At 43.1% G+C, this 17,237-nt stretch overlaps 3 protein-coding genes across 4 annotated transcripts; all 3 read left to right on the top strand.

Moving 5' to 3' along the window:
* Positions 1-42: 42 nt before the first annotated feature.
* Positions 43-1,860, top strand: lsm10 (LSM10, U7 small nuclear RNA associated). 2 transcript variants are annotated; one of them, XM_021560088.3, is made up of 3 exons: positions 43-183; positions 589-799; positions 1,098-1,860. In XM_021560088.3, exons 2-3 carry the CDS (start codon positions 647-649, stop codon positions 1,296-1,298), a joined length of 354 nt encoding a protein of 117 aa, XP_021415763.1. In that variant the 5' UTR covers positions 43-183; positions 589-646; the 3' UTR covers positions 1,299-1,860. The 2 variants fall into 2 exon arrangements, with proteins under 2 accessions (XP_021415763.1, XP_021415761.1); XM_021560086.3 differs by having other exon boundaries at positions 45-183; positions 589-814.
* Positions 1,861-5,998: 4,138 nt separating this feature from the next.
* On the top strand, positions 5,999-10,773 carry eva1bb (eva-1 homolog Bb (C. elegans)). The gene is made up of 4 exons (XM_021560083.3): positions 5,999-6,110; positions 6,284-6,864; positions 9,402-9,595; positions 10,095-10,773. Exons 3-4 carry the CDS (start codon positions 9,454-9,456, stop codon positions 10,523-10,525), a joined length of 573 nt encoding a protein of 190 aa, XP_021415758.1. The 5' UTR covers positions 5,999-6,110; positions 6,284-6,864; positions 9,402-9,453; the 3' UTR covers positions 10,526-10,773.
* Positions 10,774-14,173: 3,400 nt separating this feature from the next.
* On the top strand, positions 14,174-15,544 carry LOC149970232 (protein eva-1 homolog B-like). The gene is made up of 2 exons (XM_090227802.1): positions 14,174-14,366; positions 14,866-15,544. Exons 1-2 carry the CDS (start codon positions 14,225-14,227, stop codon positions 15,294-15,296), a joined length of 573 nt encoding a protein of 190 aa, XP_090083928.1. The 5' UTR covers positions 14,174-14,224; the 3' UTR covers positions 15,297-15,544.
* Positions 15,545-17,237: the final 1,693 nt, after the last annotated feature.

Genomic DNA, 17,237 nt, shown 5'->3' with positions numbered 1-17,237 from the left:
ATACATGGGCCCTGCGTGGCAGTTGGTGGTGACGTAGACGACACAGTTGTGAAACGTCATCAAACTGCTCCGGCGGTTTACTTTCATCCTCAAGTTTGCTCCGTTGACATGATTAGCTGCAAAGTTGTTCTCTAAGTACACTTAACCTTGGTTTCTCCTGAATGTAAACGAATCAACCAAAATGTACGCTCGCTTCTTAGCTTTGTGTAAAGTCAGTGTTATCTAGCGTCTGTTGTACCTCTAGTCCATCGCGCTACTACAACGACTTATCTAGCTTTGTCGCCTTCCATTGATCCTTTAGGATATTCTTTCTCTATGCTTAGTGACTTGACTTATATATACTTTAGTAACCCACCAAAGTAAAGATGTTGTGCTGTACCGTGATAACTTATTTAATTGTGCGCACGGTGTCGCGTTTTTCCAAAATAGTAGCTCTGGTCCATGCGTCAGATGGGAATGCAGATCCAACGTGTGCGCCAGAGCCTTCTATTTAGAATTATAATATATGATAGGGCTACCCATAATCCCGTTTTTGCAAGAAACGTTTAGGAAACGAATTAATAACAAGGCTTTACATTTTATACACAGACCCTTTCCAGCCTCTCCATAGTCTTCCCTGGCTGTATCCTCAACCAAAGCAGGACCAATGGAGGTGTCCCATTCGATCAGGGAGCGCACCATAGCAGAGAACAGTCTGGTGATCCTTCTCCAGGGGCTTCAGGGGGAGGTGACCACCGTGGACCTGAGGGATGAAAGCACGGCGAGGGGACGTGTGGTCAACGTGGACGCCTTCATGAACGTGCGTCTGGAGGAGGTGATTTTGGGGTTGATTTTTGGGTAAAACAGATTTTTACATTTAGAAACAATAATGTTAAAGTACAAATAACTCAAGAGGATGACACATGTAAGTGTTAAATACACGTTTTTCCAATGTTCACTCATGGTGATGATGATAATGATATGTGTTGCACAATTAGATTTTATGTATTTATTTATTCTATGTGGATGCAGCAGCACATTCTTTAATCATCCAAGACGATTTCCCCCTTTGGTGACAATAAAGTATATCCTAATCCTTCCAATGTGGTCGACCACAGGTGCTGTACCGGGACCGTCGCGGCCGGCTCAGTCAGCTGGCCGATCTGTTTATCACGGCCAGGAACGTGCGCTACGTCCACATTCCCGACCACGTGGACATCATGGAGACCATACAGACCCAGCTGACCAGGATCAGACGCGTTCGCAACTTTGCCGGCAATAAAGGCGGCAGGAAGGAGTATCAAAAGAAAAAGAACTGAACTTGGAAGGGTGGAGGACGTTGTGTTGGCCCCAAGGGGCTGACCTGAGTTTCAGCTCCTTGTCACTCATGGTCACCTCAAACGTGTGGCTTGACAATCGGCAATGGAGTTGGCAAGAGCACAAACAGATCTGGGACCAGGCTATACTGAATTGATAAAATAATTGAACTTGAAGAGTGGTATTCTCATCCACCAGTTGGCTTTCTCTCTGTCTGTATGTGGTTGGCTAGCAATTGAACCAGGGGACGAGGTTAGAAGGGTGGAGGTTGTGTTGCCCCAAGGAGCCTTCCATTACCGCTCATTTCACATTGTGCAATTTCTCCTTGTTTCATTAATGAAATTGTGACTCCAGAACAGAAGAATATGAATTTGAATTGATTCTCACAAGTTACATGTGTCATCCTTGAGTCTTTATGTTCATAATGCTTTAACATTATAACTCACAGAGGGTGACAGGTTTTCCTCTTATCCAAGGAAAGAAAACTAAAGTTTAAGAATGTCAATAGTTGGCATTGTAAAGACTTTTCTTTGGTAAATAAAGACTATTCTTTTGGATGCTTAAGTGTTTTTGATTCTCATTTTGCTCCATCTCTTGTTGAAATACTTTGAATAAACATTCCTTTTTTAAAGAAATCATTGCATTTTCAGAAAAAAAAACGAATTGAGTAATTCCAAGCCATGTAGTCTTAAGTGCTGTTTGGTAAGATGACAAGATGTGTGATTGCTATATTTTGTTAGTTAGATTGTCCTTTTGTCTTGGGGAAAACTGGTTTTGATATAGGCACAATGCAATTTGGTTTATTGTGAATCAATCAATCAGATGTATTTATAAAGCCCCTTTAAACCAGCAGATGTCACAGTGCTGTACAGAAACCCAGCCTAAAATCCCAAACAGCAAGCATTTCAGATGTAAAAGCACACCATGTAAGTTACACATCTGTATACCATTATTTCATTACGTATACCTTTCGTCCCTTCCTTGAAGTGATCACAGACGGTTGATCCTGTAAGCTATGTATTGGTGTCCTTGCTTTCACCTGTCCAACTGTGTTAGATCTGTACTTATGAATTCAAGGAAGCAAGGAAATGTTTTAATTGTATAGAATTTGAACAGGAACCAATACATACAGCACACTACAGTGAGGGTGTGTTTGTGTGGGGGCAGTGTTTTCTCTACTGGACATGAACATGTCCAAATGGCACCCTATTCCCTATGTATTGCACTGAAGTGCAATATCCCTATGAGCTCTGGTGAAAAGTAGTGCACTATAAAGGGAATAGGGTGTCATTTGGGATGCAAACATGGCCAGGAGCCTCGGCTAGGATAGACCACAATGCCCATCTGTCTGAGGAACCAGCTCTCTGTCTCCCTCCCTACCCACAGGCCAGCCAGGGAAAAGATTACTTATGATCAATACCCGTCTGGATGAGGGGAAAAAAACAGGGCTGTTTCCAAACTTTAGCTCTCCCTCTCCCAAACAAAACCCACTCATAAAAGCCTTTTGGTTCACTCTTGAATGTGATTGGTGGACTGGCAGTCACAGAACCAGGATGGAACTTCTTGGGGCCAATGGCATAGAGAAACTAAGAGGAAGAAATAAGTGTTTCCCTTGGAAATGACTATCCTAAATGTTCCGATGGTGTTTGGGATTTAGAGGAATTTCTAAATGGGTATGTTATTTCTTAGCAGTGTCAGGAAGAGGACAGGTCTGACATAACATGTGTTGGCTGGAGAAGAAGATTAACCCCTCCACTTGTTTCTTGGGCTCAGTGCTAGTGAATGACACTCAACCTGTCTTCATCATAAGGGAGGTTTCTGAGTCAAAGGTGAACAAGGTGATTAGCTCACTAAAGAACTCTAAAGCCAAAGATGTGTTTGGGATGGACTCTACCTTTCTTAAAAACTACAAAGAGTCACTCATTGGCCCCATTACTAAGGTCACCAACACATCTATTGGTCTCGGTGTGTTTCCAAGGGTATGGAAGTCGGCCATAATAACGGCCATCTTTAAATCAGCCGACCCTGCTGACGTGAGTAACTACAGGCCCATTAGTATACTACCTGTGGTGTCAAAGGTTGTTGAAAAGTGTGTAGCAGAACAACTGATTGCCCACCTCAACAACAGCCCCTTCACATTACACTCCATGCAGTTTGGCTTCAGAGCGAAACACTCCACAGAAACGGCCAACTGCTTTCTTCTGGAAAATGTGAAGTCCAAGATGGACAAAGGGGGTGCTGTTGGGGCTGTGTTTCTGGACCTAAGGAAGGCTTTTGATACTGTTAACCATGAGATTCTCATCACAAAATTGTCCAAGTTCAACTTTTCCCCTGATGCCTTGAGATGGATGAAATCATACCTTGAAGGCAGAACTCAGTGTGTCAGAGTGAGCAATGAGCTGTCGCCCACTCGTAGCTATGATGTGGGCGTGCCCCAAGGGTCAATACTGGGGCCCCTCCTGTTCAGCCTGTACATTAATGATCTGCCTTCTGTCTGTACTGGGTCTGAAGTTCAAATGTATGCAGATGATACAGTGATATATGTGCATGCAAAGAGCAAACAACAAGCTGCACAAGAACTCACTACTGTAATGGTCCAGGTTACAAAGTGTCTCAGTGACTCGTGTTTGCATCTCAATGTGAAAAAAACTGTTTGCATGTTCTTCACAAAGAGGGCAACAGATGCTACTGAGACAGATGTCTATGTGTCAGGGGAGAAGCTCCAGGTGGTATCCGATTTTAAGTACCTTGGCATCATACTTGATTCCAACCTCTCTTTTAAAAAGCATGTGATAAAGGTAATTCAAATAACCAAATTCAACCTAGCTAATTTCCGATTTATACGAAATTGTTTGACTACAGAGGTAGCAAAACTGTACTTCAAATCTATGATACTCCCCCACTTAACATACTGCTTGACTAGTTGGGCCCAAGCTTGCTGTACAACATTAAAACCTATTCAGTCTGTCTACAAAGTGCTTGATAGGAAGCCCAATAGCCATCATCATTGTCACATCCTTAGAAAGCATGAGCTCTTGAGTTGGGAAAATCTTGTGCAATACACCGACGCATGTCTTGTATTCAAGATCCTTAATGGCCTGGCTCCCCCTCCACTCAGTATTTTTGTTAAACAGAAAACCCAGACATATGGCAGCAGATCCACAAGGTCTGCCATGAGAGGTGACTGTATAGTTCCCCTAAGGAAAAGCACCTTTAGTAAATCTGCATTCTCTGTGAGAGCTTCCCATGTCTGGAATACACTGCCATCAGACACACATAACTGCACCACATATCACACTTTCACAAAATGCTCGAAGACATGGCTAAAGGTCAATCAGATTTGTGAACATGGTCCCTAGCTGTGTGTTGCCGCTTTCCATGTTGTCTGTTGTCTGTAGCTTGTGAGGTGTGGAAACACTTTGTTACTTTTATGAATTTTGTCTTGCTGCTTTTTGTTTTATGTTGCTCTGTCTGTATGCTACGTATTGCTTGTCCTATGTTGCTCTGTCTGTATGCTATGTCTTGCTTGTCCTATGTTGCTATGTCTTGCTTGTTCTATGCTGCTATTGTCTATATTGTAATTGTTTTTAATAACCTGCCCAGGGACTGCGGTTGAAAATTAGCCGGCTGGCTAAAACCGGCACTTTTACTGAAACGTTGATTAATGTGCACTGTCCCTGTAAAAATAAAAATAAATAAAAATAAACTCAAACTCAAACGCTTGAGTTCAGATAGAGTTTCATGTATAGAGTGTACTACAAAGGGGAGGAGATGAATTCACCTGGGGTCAATATGTCCCTACAGAATGTAGTACATATGGAAAGGGGGATACCTAGTCAGTTCAACTGAATACAACTGAAATGTGTCTTCCGCATTTAACCCAACCCCTCTGAATCAGAGAGGTGGGGGGCTGCCATAATCGACATCCACGCATCTTTGGCGCCCAGGTAACAGTGGGTTAACTGCCTTGCTCTGACAGAACGACATATTTTTACCTTGGTCAGCTCGGGGATTCGATCCAGCAACCTTTCGGTTACCTGCCCAATGCTCTAACCACTAGATAAAGAATGTAGTTCCACCACTGGATCTCAGGAATTTCCCTATGCCGTTCCATTATTGTTAGTCGGGGACCTGTGGTCTGAGCTGTGGTGTGATTTTGGTTTTGAACCTTCTTTTAAAAAAACAAATGTTTTCTCTAAGACCAACCTTGAGAAACCTCTCAGTGACAACAACCACATAACTGCTTTTGAAAGCCACTGGACTGACTGCCACATCAACACTGTTTAGCTCAGTACAGTTCTTTACAGAGGAATTCAAAATAAACATTTTGGTTGTAAAAGCCCCTTGGAATAATAAGAAAAAATGGTTGTTTACCTCATCAATCTGAAATATGTGGACAAATCACTATGGTTTACACAACAAACACAAAGAACCACATAAAAAAACTTGTATGACTTTCATGGGGGTGTGAAACAGTTTATTTAAACCTTGCTAGGGACATATTAATCCCTAAAACCATGTGCCTGTCTTAAATGGCATCCTATACCCTACACAGTGCACTACTTTTGACCAGGACCCATAGGGCTTATGTCAAAAGTAGTTCCCTATATAGGGAATAGGGTGCCATTTGGAATGTAACCCCTGAGATCACAACACAAAAAGTTTAATTAATCCCCAGTCAGTCCCTCCTTCCTGGGTTAACGCTGAACAGAGCTTCCTCACTGTGGCATGGCCTAGAGCTGGAGATAGCCCACACACACAGAGGCCAAGTTAACAGGACACTGACTATAGCACAAGTATACCTCAGACTGAGTGTAAGTATGTATGTATGAAGATCTGTGGAATGCAACTAATGTTGTTTGGGGATTTTTGGTAAATGCTAATCAAGCTCATTTCTTTCTGTGTTTTTTGGAAAATGCTAATCAAGCTCATCTCTTTCTCTCCTCTCTCTCTTTTCTTTTCTCTCTCAACACCTCCCTTTTGACAGCCTCTTTTGGCCCAGGTTTGGCCAGTCCTCCCTCTCTCTGAGTAGAGGCAGTGGTGGTGGAGCACAGCTGATGTTGAGGAGAGAGGCAGTGGTGGTGGAGCACAGCTGATGTTGAGGAGAGAGGCAGTGGTGGTGGAGCACAGCTGATGTTGAGGAGAGAGGCAGTGGTGGTGGAGCACAGCTGATGTTGAGGAGAGAGGCAGTGGTGGTGGAGCACAGCTGATGTTGAGGAGAGAGGCAGTGGTGGTGGAGCACAGCTGATGTTGAGGAGAGAGGCAGCATGTGTGAAGGCTGTTCTCTAACAGATTATCTTCAGTTTTACAGAGAGGACAGGTCAAGCACCCCTGAGCCTTGGATCTTTCCTCATCTTAAGCAGCAGTATAACAGCCCGATGGGACTAACTGCTCCTACTCCTCTACGCCTCTGAGATCCTCTGATTTCTCCTCCACTTTTTTTCACAGCCTGTGGCAGTATTTGCTTTCCACAGAGATGGACAGCTGCTCAGTCTAGACTTAGAATCATTGTTGGATCTGTGGATTGACTGTGAAGCCACAAATTCAACTGACTTTATCAAGATTAAGGTGAGTGAGTGGTTTCAGTTCACTTGTGTTGTTGAATGGTGTTGTCACTATTTCTGTATGTAGGACCGACTGTTGATGTCCTCACCAGTGATAAGGATGTATTCACTTGCCTTTTTACATGTAATGTTTTCTATGGAAGAGATTGATTTCCTAACAATTTAGGAAAACACTTTGAGTTTACCTAAAAAAGTGATCCTGTACTCTGGAAGTAACAACATGACATGGAGGTTTATTAGTAGAGACTGTTATTAACTCTTATTCATGTCTGTACTTCATAATGCCACATCTAGAAAACTCTTTATAGGCACTGTAGCAGTAACAGAAGCAGAGACCCAAAACGCCTCTACATCCTCACTTAAACATGATCAGAGCAGTCTGTCTCCCAGCCTGCCACACATGTATGTTGTTAAAGACCATATGTGCTTTTGGCAGTTTTGTTGTCTCTTTATTTTTTGTATTATGACAACAACCTTATCCATTAAAGTTACTGTGTTGTTGGATGATATCTGTTTTAAGGCACCAGTGACAAGAATAATACTTACGGGAAAATCCACGGCAACAGAGTGATATTGAGATTTTAACAGAATGAAGGTTTGTGCTTTTGATGCCGTCATTCTGTTACCAAACTTTGCATCTGCACTGTTCTTCAAGTAAATGTGTTTTTGTAAAATTCTGTGGAAATTGTTAAAAGTTGTCCTTGTACATAGTTGTATGGTTTGTTTAACTTTGCAGTCATTGGTTTTTGTTTGGCATACATTTTAAAGTGAAAAATCTGAGTCTGTGTTACCGTAGAATTTCCCTTAGGTATTCAAAGGTTTAAAATGTCATCGTTTGAATCTGATTGATTTATCCAAGCAGGAAATGTGTAGGGTTGAAGGCAGAGGGTTTAATGAGGTATGTAAACACGCACGTCCACAGTTAATTTCAGGAGTTATTGAACTTGTCTGGTAGGTGTTAATGCTGTCTGTCTTAGAATTTGTTGACCAGAACTGTGTAACTTAAAGAGCCATCACCAGTTACCGCCGGTGTGTAGCATGCAGACATTTTGAGACTGAGAGAAACTTTTATGACGGTAACATTTCTTGTTTGTTGTGCTAAAGTTTTATGGTTGTTTGTGATAAAACTGCTTGGAGTGCATTGGTATACATGGCTATTCAAAGAGAGGGAGGGAGGGGAAGGAGAATGCACAGGGAGGAGAATGTGCTTGAAAGGGATTATATTTCGAGATGCCAAGAAGTAGACTATAAACACACAAAAAAGTACAGAAATGTGTCTGGTGCATTTTTCAAATGAAGAGAGCTTTTGTGCCTCTTAAAAAAAGAGCCTTCCTAACCTTGATCCTTTTCAATCTGCCTGACTCATGGTGATGAAACACCATCCTGGTAATTTGTAGGATTTGGGAAATTAAAATCGAGGCCAAGCAAGGCCTAATTAAATGAAAATATTGTTTGTCTTTAAATGAACAGCACTTGTCATTAAAGCCTGAAAAAAAAACTGAGGATGAAGTTGGTGAGCTATTTCCTTCCAAAAGTCAAATCAATTAGCTAGCCAAGATAACTATAAGCAGAGAACCCCTGATGGGGCAAGGCGGCAAGTCCCACCATCTCCCATGAGTCTGTGGGCCAACAAAGCAGCAATGCTGCCAATTGCGGCCACCATTTAATTGGCAAAATGTACTTTGAGAGTGAACAGGGTCAGGGTCTGCTGCGGGATAAAGGCTCGGCGGGATAAAGATCAGGGTGGGAAAACACAGGATCCTGATGGGCCTGATGATAGCTGGCATGATTTTAAACTCCCAGAGGAAAGACGCAGCGAAAGAGCAACAGTCTGCCATTGCCTCAGCTGTTGTTGAATTGCATGCAGGCAATGAGGGAGGGAGCAATCAGTCAGCAGTCATTGGATTTCATCAACACTTTGTTGTCCTATTCCCTCCCCCAATCCCCAGATTCACTCTCAACCTCTGTAACACTGTATAGTGTTATTTGTCTTTTAGATCTCTCCTTCCCTTTCACTTTGGCTCCTCCTCGAGGTGAGACTCCACACAGACAGACTGTTAGCGTGCATGTGAAACACGTGTTTCTGTGGGAAAAGTGAACCCCCCCACTCTGAGCACACAGGAAAGGAATAGCTGGGCCACTGCTACGGAAATACCAGAAATACGAAGTAATTAGTGGTTAAGCAAGCACACTGACTGACTCGGTGTTTATGGTGTCCTCTGTGGGGCACTAGGGACGTACTACCAGGAACACAATGTGTACATCCCAGTGACCTCTGACACCTCATTGAATTGTAGGGAGGATGGTTGGGTGGGAAATAGGTGGAGGCATTCTGTTACACTCTCTTCTAAGCCTTATGAGACTCCTAAGGACCAGAGAATGAGCTCAGACAGTTAGACACTTTGAGTGCTGGCTGTCTAAAATGACAGTCCGTTCCTCTCATTGGAAATGACACTGGCGTCATAGTAGAAGAGGAAATGTTGATTGTTTCCTGTTTGTGGGGGCAGTTCTGACGGTATGTTAATTATTTTTGAACTACAGGTCCTTGTATTGGAGACAGGCCCGGAACTGACACCAGAGACCTAGAGATGTGATGACCAGAGAAGTCGTCAAAACAGAAGAACTCGTCATATTGTTGGTGGATGGTGTCAACCAAACAGAGGTCAAAATGGAACCAATTAGAAAAGACATGGAGCTGCTAAGTAACAGCATGGCGAGCTATGCTCACATCAAAGGTGAGACATCCGTGTTTGTTCTTCTTATAATTCTAGGATAAAGCAACCCTTTATTAATTCTGATGCTTTAAGAAAGCTTTCCGAAAGATCTGTAACCTCTGAGTAGAACCACAATCCTTTCCAGGGACTTGTGCGTTCTGTTAGCTTTGGCTTGACACCCCTGTACCGGGAAAGTGTCTGCATGCTTGACCTCTCAAATATTGTGTAAAGTTCCTCATTTCCTGCACTCATATTACAGCCAAAGGAAAGTGGATTATACAGTAAGACCAGTCAGGGGCCCTTTGTGAAGAGATTTGCCAAGAACTGATACCAAACAAGGCATTGTTAAAGTCAATTCACATGCTGTTGTATTTAGTTTAAATGAAATGAAGAATTGACTGAACCCCTGGCAATGTAGCTGATAGCATCAAAACCAACCTGATCTTGCAAGCTCACACAATCTGTTTTCACAAGGCTATGTAAGTGAGTGATCTAAACTGTTTTTCCTAAACCCATCTAGCCAACCCAGAGAGCTTGGCTTTGTACTTCATGGTGGGTGTGTGTTTTGGCCTGCTCCTGGCCCTGTGCCTCCTGGTCACTGGCATCGCCTGTAGCACACGTCGTGGTCGCACCAAGAACAACAACACTCCCCACTCCCTAGAGAGGAGACAACTGAAGTCTAGTGAAGAAGATGAGGAACAGGAGAAAGTGGATGTGGAAGAAGGGGAGGAGGTTGAGATCCCTAAATTAACTGCGGTGCCTATGAGCAACCTCAGCAGCCAATCAAATGGTACTTTGAGGAGCGTGAACGTGTTTGCGTCGGCAGATGAGCTGGAGAGGGCGAGGCAACTGGAGGAGAGGGAGCGCATCATCAGAGAAATCTGGAGAAACAGGCAGCCTGATATAATGACCACTGGGACAGGGACCATCGGACGGGTACACTACCTCTAAAGGACCTAAAGTGACTCAATGACCTAACATTTTATTAACCCTGAACTTTATCTACTTCAGACAGAGACTGTAGAGGACTTTACTGGGCAGGCACAGATTCACCTTCATCTTTTCATTCAATGTGTATTTTCAACGTTTTTCATTAATGTACGACTATGGCAAATGTGTTGCACAATACAATGCACGCTTTTATGTTTATACTTCAATGAGTATCCATATACATTTTGGTAATAAAAAGTAGAATTTCATGACCACTGGACATTCACACATTGATTTACAATGCAGACAGCTTAGAGAAACCACCAATATCACTGTCTTATGTATGTTAACATTTGCTTATTGAATTACATGGTTGTTAGGCTGCTCCACAAGAGCTCCAAGCTCCAACCCTCCATGTTAATCTTAGCCGGCTACAAGTCTTCCCACAGAATCCCCCATCCTTTAACCCCTCGTTAGCCACCATCTCTGACTAGTAACTTCCTGTTTTCCTTTCCACAGTCCCAGCAGTCTATGTTACAGCAGCAGCAACACTGTGGATCCATAAATGGCACCCTACTCCCTTACATGGTGCACTACTTTTGACCAAACTCCTAAATGATTCCATTTGGGATGCATACTCGATTTCCCTTTCCACACTCCCTGCAGCCTCTCTCTCTTTCTCCTGAAGAGGTTGTTCAGGACTTATGAAAAGGTCATTTGTCCCCGGGCAAAATACCTGTTTTTGTTGCCCCAAATGGCACCCTATTTCCTACCAAGTGCACCACTTTTGACCATGGCCTCTGGTCAAAAGTAATGCACTATATAGGGAATAGGGTGTCATTTTGGACATACCTGTGCTGTACATCTTACCAAGGTACTACTTCCCTTGTGCAAAATCCAGTGCATCCCAGCTATGTCCCAGGGGATCCTCTGTTTTTGGCTTCCCTGGGTGAGTTTTTCCCTCCAAACCCAAACTGTTCTATGCTGAATGAAAAGGTTGCTTGTTATGACTGGAGTGTTCATGTCCAGTGCCAGTAAGTGTCCTGTTAATTATTTCAATTGGGGATTGTAACAGCCATATAAAAAAAAAAACTGGTGTATGTCTCAAATTGCACCCTATTCCCTGTATAGTGCACTACTTTTGACCAGGACCTTGGGCTCGGGTTAAGTGGTGCACTATGGGATAGGGTGCCATTTGGGCTGGCATGTATTCCTTGAATTTTGCTTGAGTGAGTGACCCGTGTTTGCTTTTGAGGTTATGTAACTTCAGTCTGCACTAGTGATGGATGGGTTATTAGCAATTCCAGGTGAACAAACAGCTGACCCGCGCACAACTAGTCTGCAGTCGCATATCGAGTATGTGCTCATTACCAAATTCCACAGCTAAATTCCTGCAGTCCTTATCAAATTGTCCTAAGCAGGCACTCATGTCTAAAATTAGTTAGACATGTTGCAGTATATCTTGTCAAGTCCAAAGAATTGCAATATAACAAATACCGTGGATGTGTACAACTTTTAGAGTTTCCATTAGGCACTTGATAAGAATGTTGAAAACTCAGAACTTTAAATGAGGAGTGCAGAAGGAAAAGGCAAGTAGTACATGACAAAACAATTCAAGTGAACCAGAGAAAATATTTATTGAAAATTAATGACAAGTACTTAAAATCTCTTAGGGAACAGTAGAAAAGATGTCAGCTTCTGTTTCGAGTAAGAGCGTAAAAACAAAGAATAGAGTCCTACAGTTACAGTATGCTCAACACATACAGTATGGACACAATGTAGTCTAGGGGTAGACTGCACAAAGCAGCAGTCTTGCACTGTTGCTGACTAAACCTGCTCCTTGACATCTACTCACCTGTATTCGTGCTCCAACAACAAGTATAGTTTGACAGTATTTATTTGCCACATACAGGGAAAAGTTATACTTATGTCATCTTGTGCCATAACCTCAATAGTATAGGTTTACCTTTTGATGTAGAACATTACGGAAGAACGAAAATGATGAAGCCCGTAAACTGCTATACTAGACTGAACAAAAATATAAAAACGCAACAATTTCACTTATTTTACTGAGTTACAGTTCATAAGGAAATCAGTCAATTGAAATAAGTTCATTAAGCCCTAATCTATGTATTTCACATGGCTGGGCAGGTGCGCCCAGATAGGCCCACCCACTGGGGAACCAGGCCCAGCCAATCAGACTGAGTCCTTCCCCACAAAATGGCTTTATTACAGACAGAACTACTCCTCAGTTTCATCAGCTGTCCAGGTGGCTGGTCTCAGATGATCCCGCAGGTGAAGAAACCGGATGTGGAGGTCCAGGGCTGGCATGGTTACATGTGGTCTGCTGTTATGAGGCCTGTTGGACGTACTGGCAAATTCTGTAAAACGATGTTGGAGGCGGCTTATGGTAGAGAAATGAACATTACATTCACTGGCAACAGCTCTGGTGGACATTCCTGCAGTCAGCATGACAATTGTACACGCCCTCAAAACTTGAGACATGTTGTGACCTTTTATAGTCCACAGCACAAGGGGCAATCGAGGCCAAGCAAGGCCTAATTAAATGAAAATATTGTTTGTCTTTAAATGAACAGCACTTGTCATTAAAGCCTGAAAAAAAAACTGAGGATGAAGTTGGTGAGCTATTTCCTTCCAAAAGTCAAATCAATTAGCTAGCCAAGATAACTATAAGCAGAGAACCCCTGATGGGGCAAGGCGGCAAGTCCCACCATCTCCCATGAGTCTGTGGGCCAACAAAGCAGCAATGCTGCCAATTGCGGCCACCATTTAATTGGCAAAATGTACTTTGAGAGTGAACAGGGTCAGGGTCTGCTGCGGGATAAAGGCTCGGCGGGATAAAGATCAGGGTGGGAAAACACAGGATCCTGATGGGCCTGATGATAGCTGGCATGATTTTAAACTCCCAGAGGAAAGACGCAGCGAAAGAGCAACAGTCTGCCATTGCCTCAGCTGTTGTTGAATTGCATGCAGGCAATGAGGGAGGGAGCAATCAGTCAGCAGTCATTGGATTTCATCAACACTTTGTTGTCCTATTCCCTCCCCCAATCCCCAGATTCACTCTCAACCTCTGTAACACTGTATAGTGTTATTTGTCTTTTAGATCTCTCCTTCCCTTTCACTTTGGCTCCTCCTCGAGGTGAGACTCCACACAGACAGACTGTTAGCGTGCATGTGAAACACGTGTTTCTGTGGGAAAAGTGAACCCCCCCACTCTGAGCACACAGGAAAGGAATAGCTGGGCCACTGCTACGGAAATACCAGAAATACGAAGTAATTAGTGGTTAAGCAAGCACACTGACTGACTCGGTGTTTATGGTGTCCTCTGTGGGGCACTAGGGACGTACTACCAGGAACACAATGTGTACATCCCAGTGACCTCTGACACCTCATTGAATTGTAGGGAGGATGGTTGGGTGGGAAATAGGTGGAGGCATTCTGTTACACTCTCTTCTAAGCCTTATGAGACTCCTAAGGACCAGAGAATGAGCTCAGACAGTTAGACACTTTGAGTGCTGGCTGTCCAAAATGACAGTCCGTTCCTCTCATTGGAAATGACACTGGCGTCATAGTAGAAGAGGAAATGTTGATTGTTTCCTGTTTGTGGGGGCAGTTCTGACGGTATGTTAATTATTTTTGAACTACAGGTCCTTGTATTGGAGACAGGCCCGGAACTGACACCAGAGACCTAGAGATGTGATGACCAGAGAAGTCGTCAAAACAGAAGAACTCGTCATATTGTTGGTGGATGGTGTCAACCAAACAGAGGTCAAAATGGAACCAATTAGAAAAGACATGGAGCTGCTAAGTAACAGCATGGCGAGCTATGCTCACATCAAAGGTGAGACATCCGTGTTTGTTCTTCTTATAATTCTAGGATAAAGCAACCCTTTATTAATTCTGATGCTTTAAGAAAGCTTTCCGAAAGATCTGTAACCTCTGAGTAGAACCACAATCCTTTCCAGGGACTTGTGCGTTCTGTTAGCTTTGGCTTGACACCCCTGTACCGGGAAAGTGTCTGCATGCTTGACCTCTCAAATATTGTGTAAAGTTCCTCATTTCCTGCACTCATATTACAGCCAAAGGAAAGTGGATTATACAGTAAGACCAGTCAGGGGCCCTTTGTGAAGAGATTTGCCAAGAACTGATACCAAACAAGGCATTGTTAAAGTCAATTCACATGCTGTTGTATTTAGTTTAAATGAAATGAAGAATTGACTGAACCCCTGGCAATGTAGCTGATAGCATCAAAACCAACCTGATCTTGCAAGCTCACACAATCTGTTTTCACAAGGCTATGTAAGTGAGTGATCTAAACTGTTTTTCCTAAACCCATCTAGCCAACCCAGAGAGCTTGGCTTTGTACTTCATGGTGGGTGTGTGTTTTGGCCTGCTCCTGGCCCTGTGCCTCCTGGTCACTGGCATCGCCTGTAGCACACGTCGTGGTCGCACCAAGAACAACAACACTCCCCACTCCCTAGAGAGGAGACAACTGAAGTCTAGTGAAGAAGATGAGGAACAGGAGAAAGTGGATGTGGAAGAAGGGGAGGAGGTTGAGATCCCTAAATTAACTGCGGTGCCTATGAGCAACCTCAGCAGCCAATCAAATGGTACTTTGAGGAGCGTGAACGTGTTTGCGTCGGCAGATGAGCTGGAGAGGGCGAGGCAACTGGAGGAGAGGGAGCGCATCATCAGAGAAATCTGGAGAAACAGGCAGCCTGATATAATGACCACTGGGACAGGGACCATCGGACGGGTACACTACCTCTAAAGGACCTAAAGTGACTCAATGACCTAACATTTTATTAACCCTGAACTTTATCTACTTCAGACAGAGACTGTAGAGGACTTTACTGGGCAGGCACAGATTCACCTTCATCTTTTCATTCAATGTGTATTTTCAACGTTTTTCATTAATGTACGACTATGGCAAATGTGTTGCACAATACAATGCACGCTTTTATGTTTATACTTCAATGAGTATCCATATACATTTTGGTAATAAAAAGTAGAATTTCATGACCACTGGACATTCACACATTGATTTACAATGCAGACAGCTTAGAGAAACCACCAATATCACTGTCTTATGTATGTTAACATTTGCTTATTGAATTACATGGTTGTTAGGCTGCTCCACAAGAGCTCCAAGCTCCAACCCTCCATGTTAATCTTAGCCGGCTACAAGTCTTCCCACAGAATCCCCCATCCTTTAACCCCTCGTTAGCCACCATCTCTGACTAGTAACTTCCTGTTTTCCTTTCCACAGTCCCAGCAGTCTATGTTACAGCAGCAGCAACACTGTGGATCCATAAATGGCACCCTACTCCCTTACATGGTGCACTACTTTTGACCAAACTCCTAAATGATTCCATTTGGGATGCATACTCGATTTCCCTTTCCACACTCCCTGCAGCCTCTCTCTCTTTCTCCTGAAGAGGTTGTTCAGGACTTATGAAAAGGTCATTTGTCCCCGGGCAAAATACCTGTTTTTGTTGCCCCAAATGGCACCCTATTTCCTACCAAGTGCACCACTTTTGACCATGGCCTCTGGTCAAAAGTAATGCACTATATAGGGAATAGGGTGTCATTTTGGACATACCTGTGCTGTACATCTTACCAAGGTACTACTTCCCTTGTGCAAAATCCAGTGCATCCCAGCTATGTCCCAGGGGATCCTCTGTTTTTGGCTTCCCTGGGTGAGTTTTTCCCTCCAAACCCAAACTGTTCTATGCTGAATGAAAAGGTTGCTTGTTATGACTGGAGTGTTCATGTCCAGTGCCAGTAAGTGTCCTGTTAATTATTTCAATTGGGGATTGTAACAGCCATATAAAAAAAAAAACTGGTGTATGTCTCAAATTGCACCCTATTCCCTGTATAGTGCACTACTTTTGACCAGGACCTTGGGCTCGGGTTAAGTGGTGCACTATGGGATAGGGTGCCATTTGGGCTGGCATGTATTCCTTGAATTTTGCTTGAGTGAGTGACCCGTGTTTGCTTTTGAGGTTATGTAACTTCAGTCTGCACTAGTGATGGATGGGTTATTAGCAATTCCAGGTGAACAAACAGCTGACCCGCGCACAACTAGTCTGCAGTCGCATATCGAGTATGTGCTCATTACCAAATTCCACAGCTAAATTCCTGCAGTCCTTATCAAATTGTCCTAAGCAGGCACTCATGTCTAAAATTAGTTAGACATGTTGCAGTATATCTTGTCAAGTCCAAAGAATTGCAATATAACAAATACCGTGGATGTGTACAACTTTTAGAGTTTCCATTAGGCACTTGATAAGAATGTTGAAAACTCAGAACTTTAAATGAGGAGTGCAGAAGGAAAAGGCAAGTAGTACATGACAAAACAATTCAAGTGAACCAGAGAAAATATTTATTGAAAATTAATGACAAGTACTTAAAATCTCTTAGGGAACAGTAGAAAAGATGTCAGCTTCTGTTTCGAGTAAGAGCGTAAAAACAAAGAATAGAGTCCTACAGTTACAGTATGCTCAACACATACAGTATGGACACAATGTAGTCTAGGGGTAGACTGCACAAAGCAGCAGTCTTGCACTGTTGCTGACTAAACCTGCTCCTTGACATCTACTCACCTGTATTTGTGCTCCAACAACAAGTATAGTTTGACAGTATTTATTTGCCACATACAGGGAAAAGTTATACTTATGTCATCTTGTGCCATAACCTCAATAGTATAGGT

Source organism: Oncorhynchus mykiss, chromosome 30, assembly GCF_057628025.1.
Source record: "Oncorhynchus mykiss isolate SJ-2025 chromosome 30, ASM5762802v1, whole genome shotgun sequence".
In the NCBI taxonomy this organism is placed as follows: domain Eukaryota; kingdom Metazoa; phylum Chordata; class Actinopteri; order Salmoniformes; family Salmonidae; genus Oncorhynchus; species Oncorhynchus mykiss.
The sequence above is the reverse complement of the archived record's forward strand: the minus strand, read 5'-3'. Positions and strand labels throughout refer to the sequence as shown.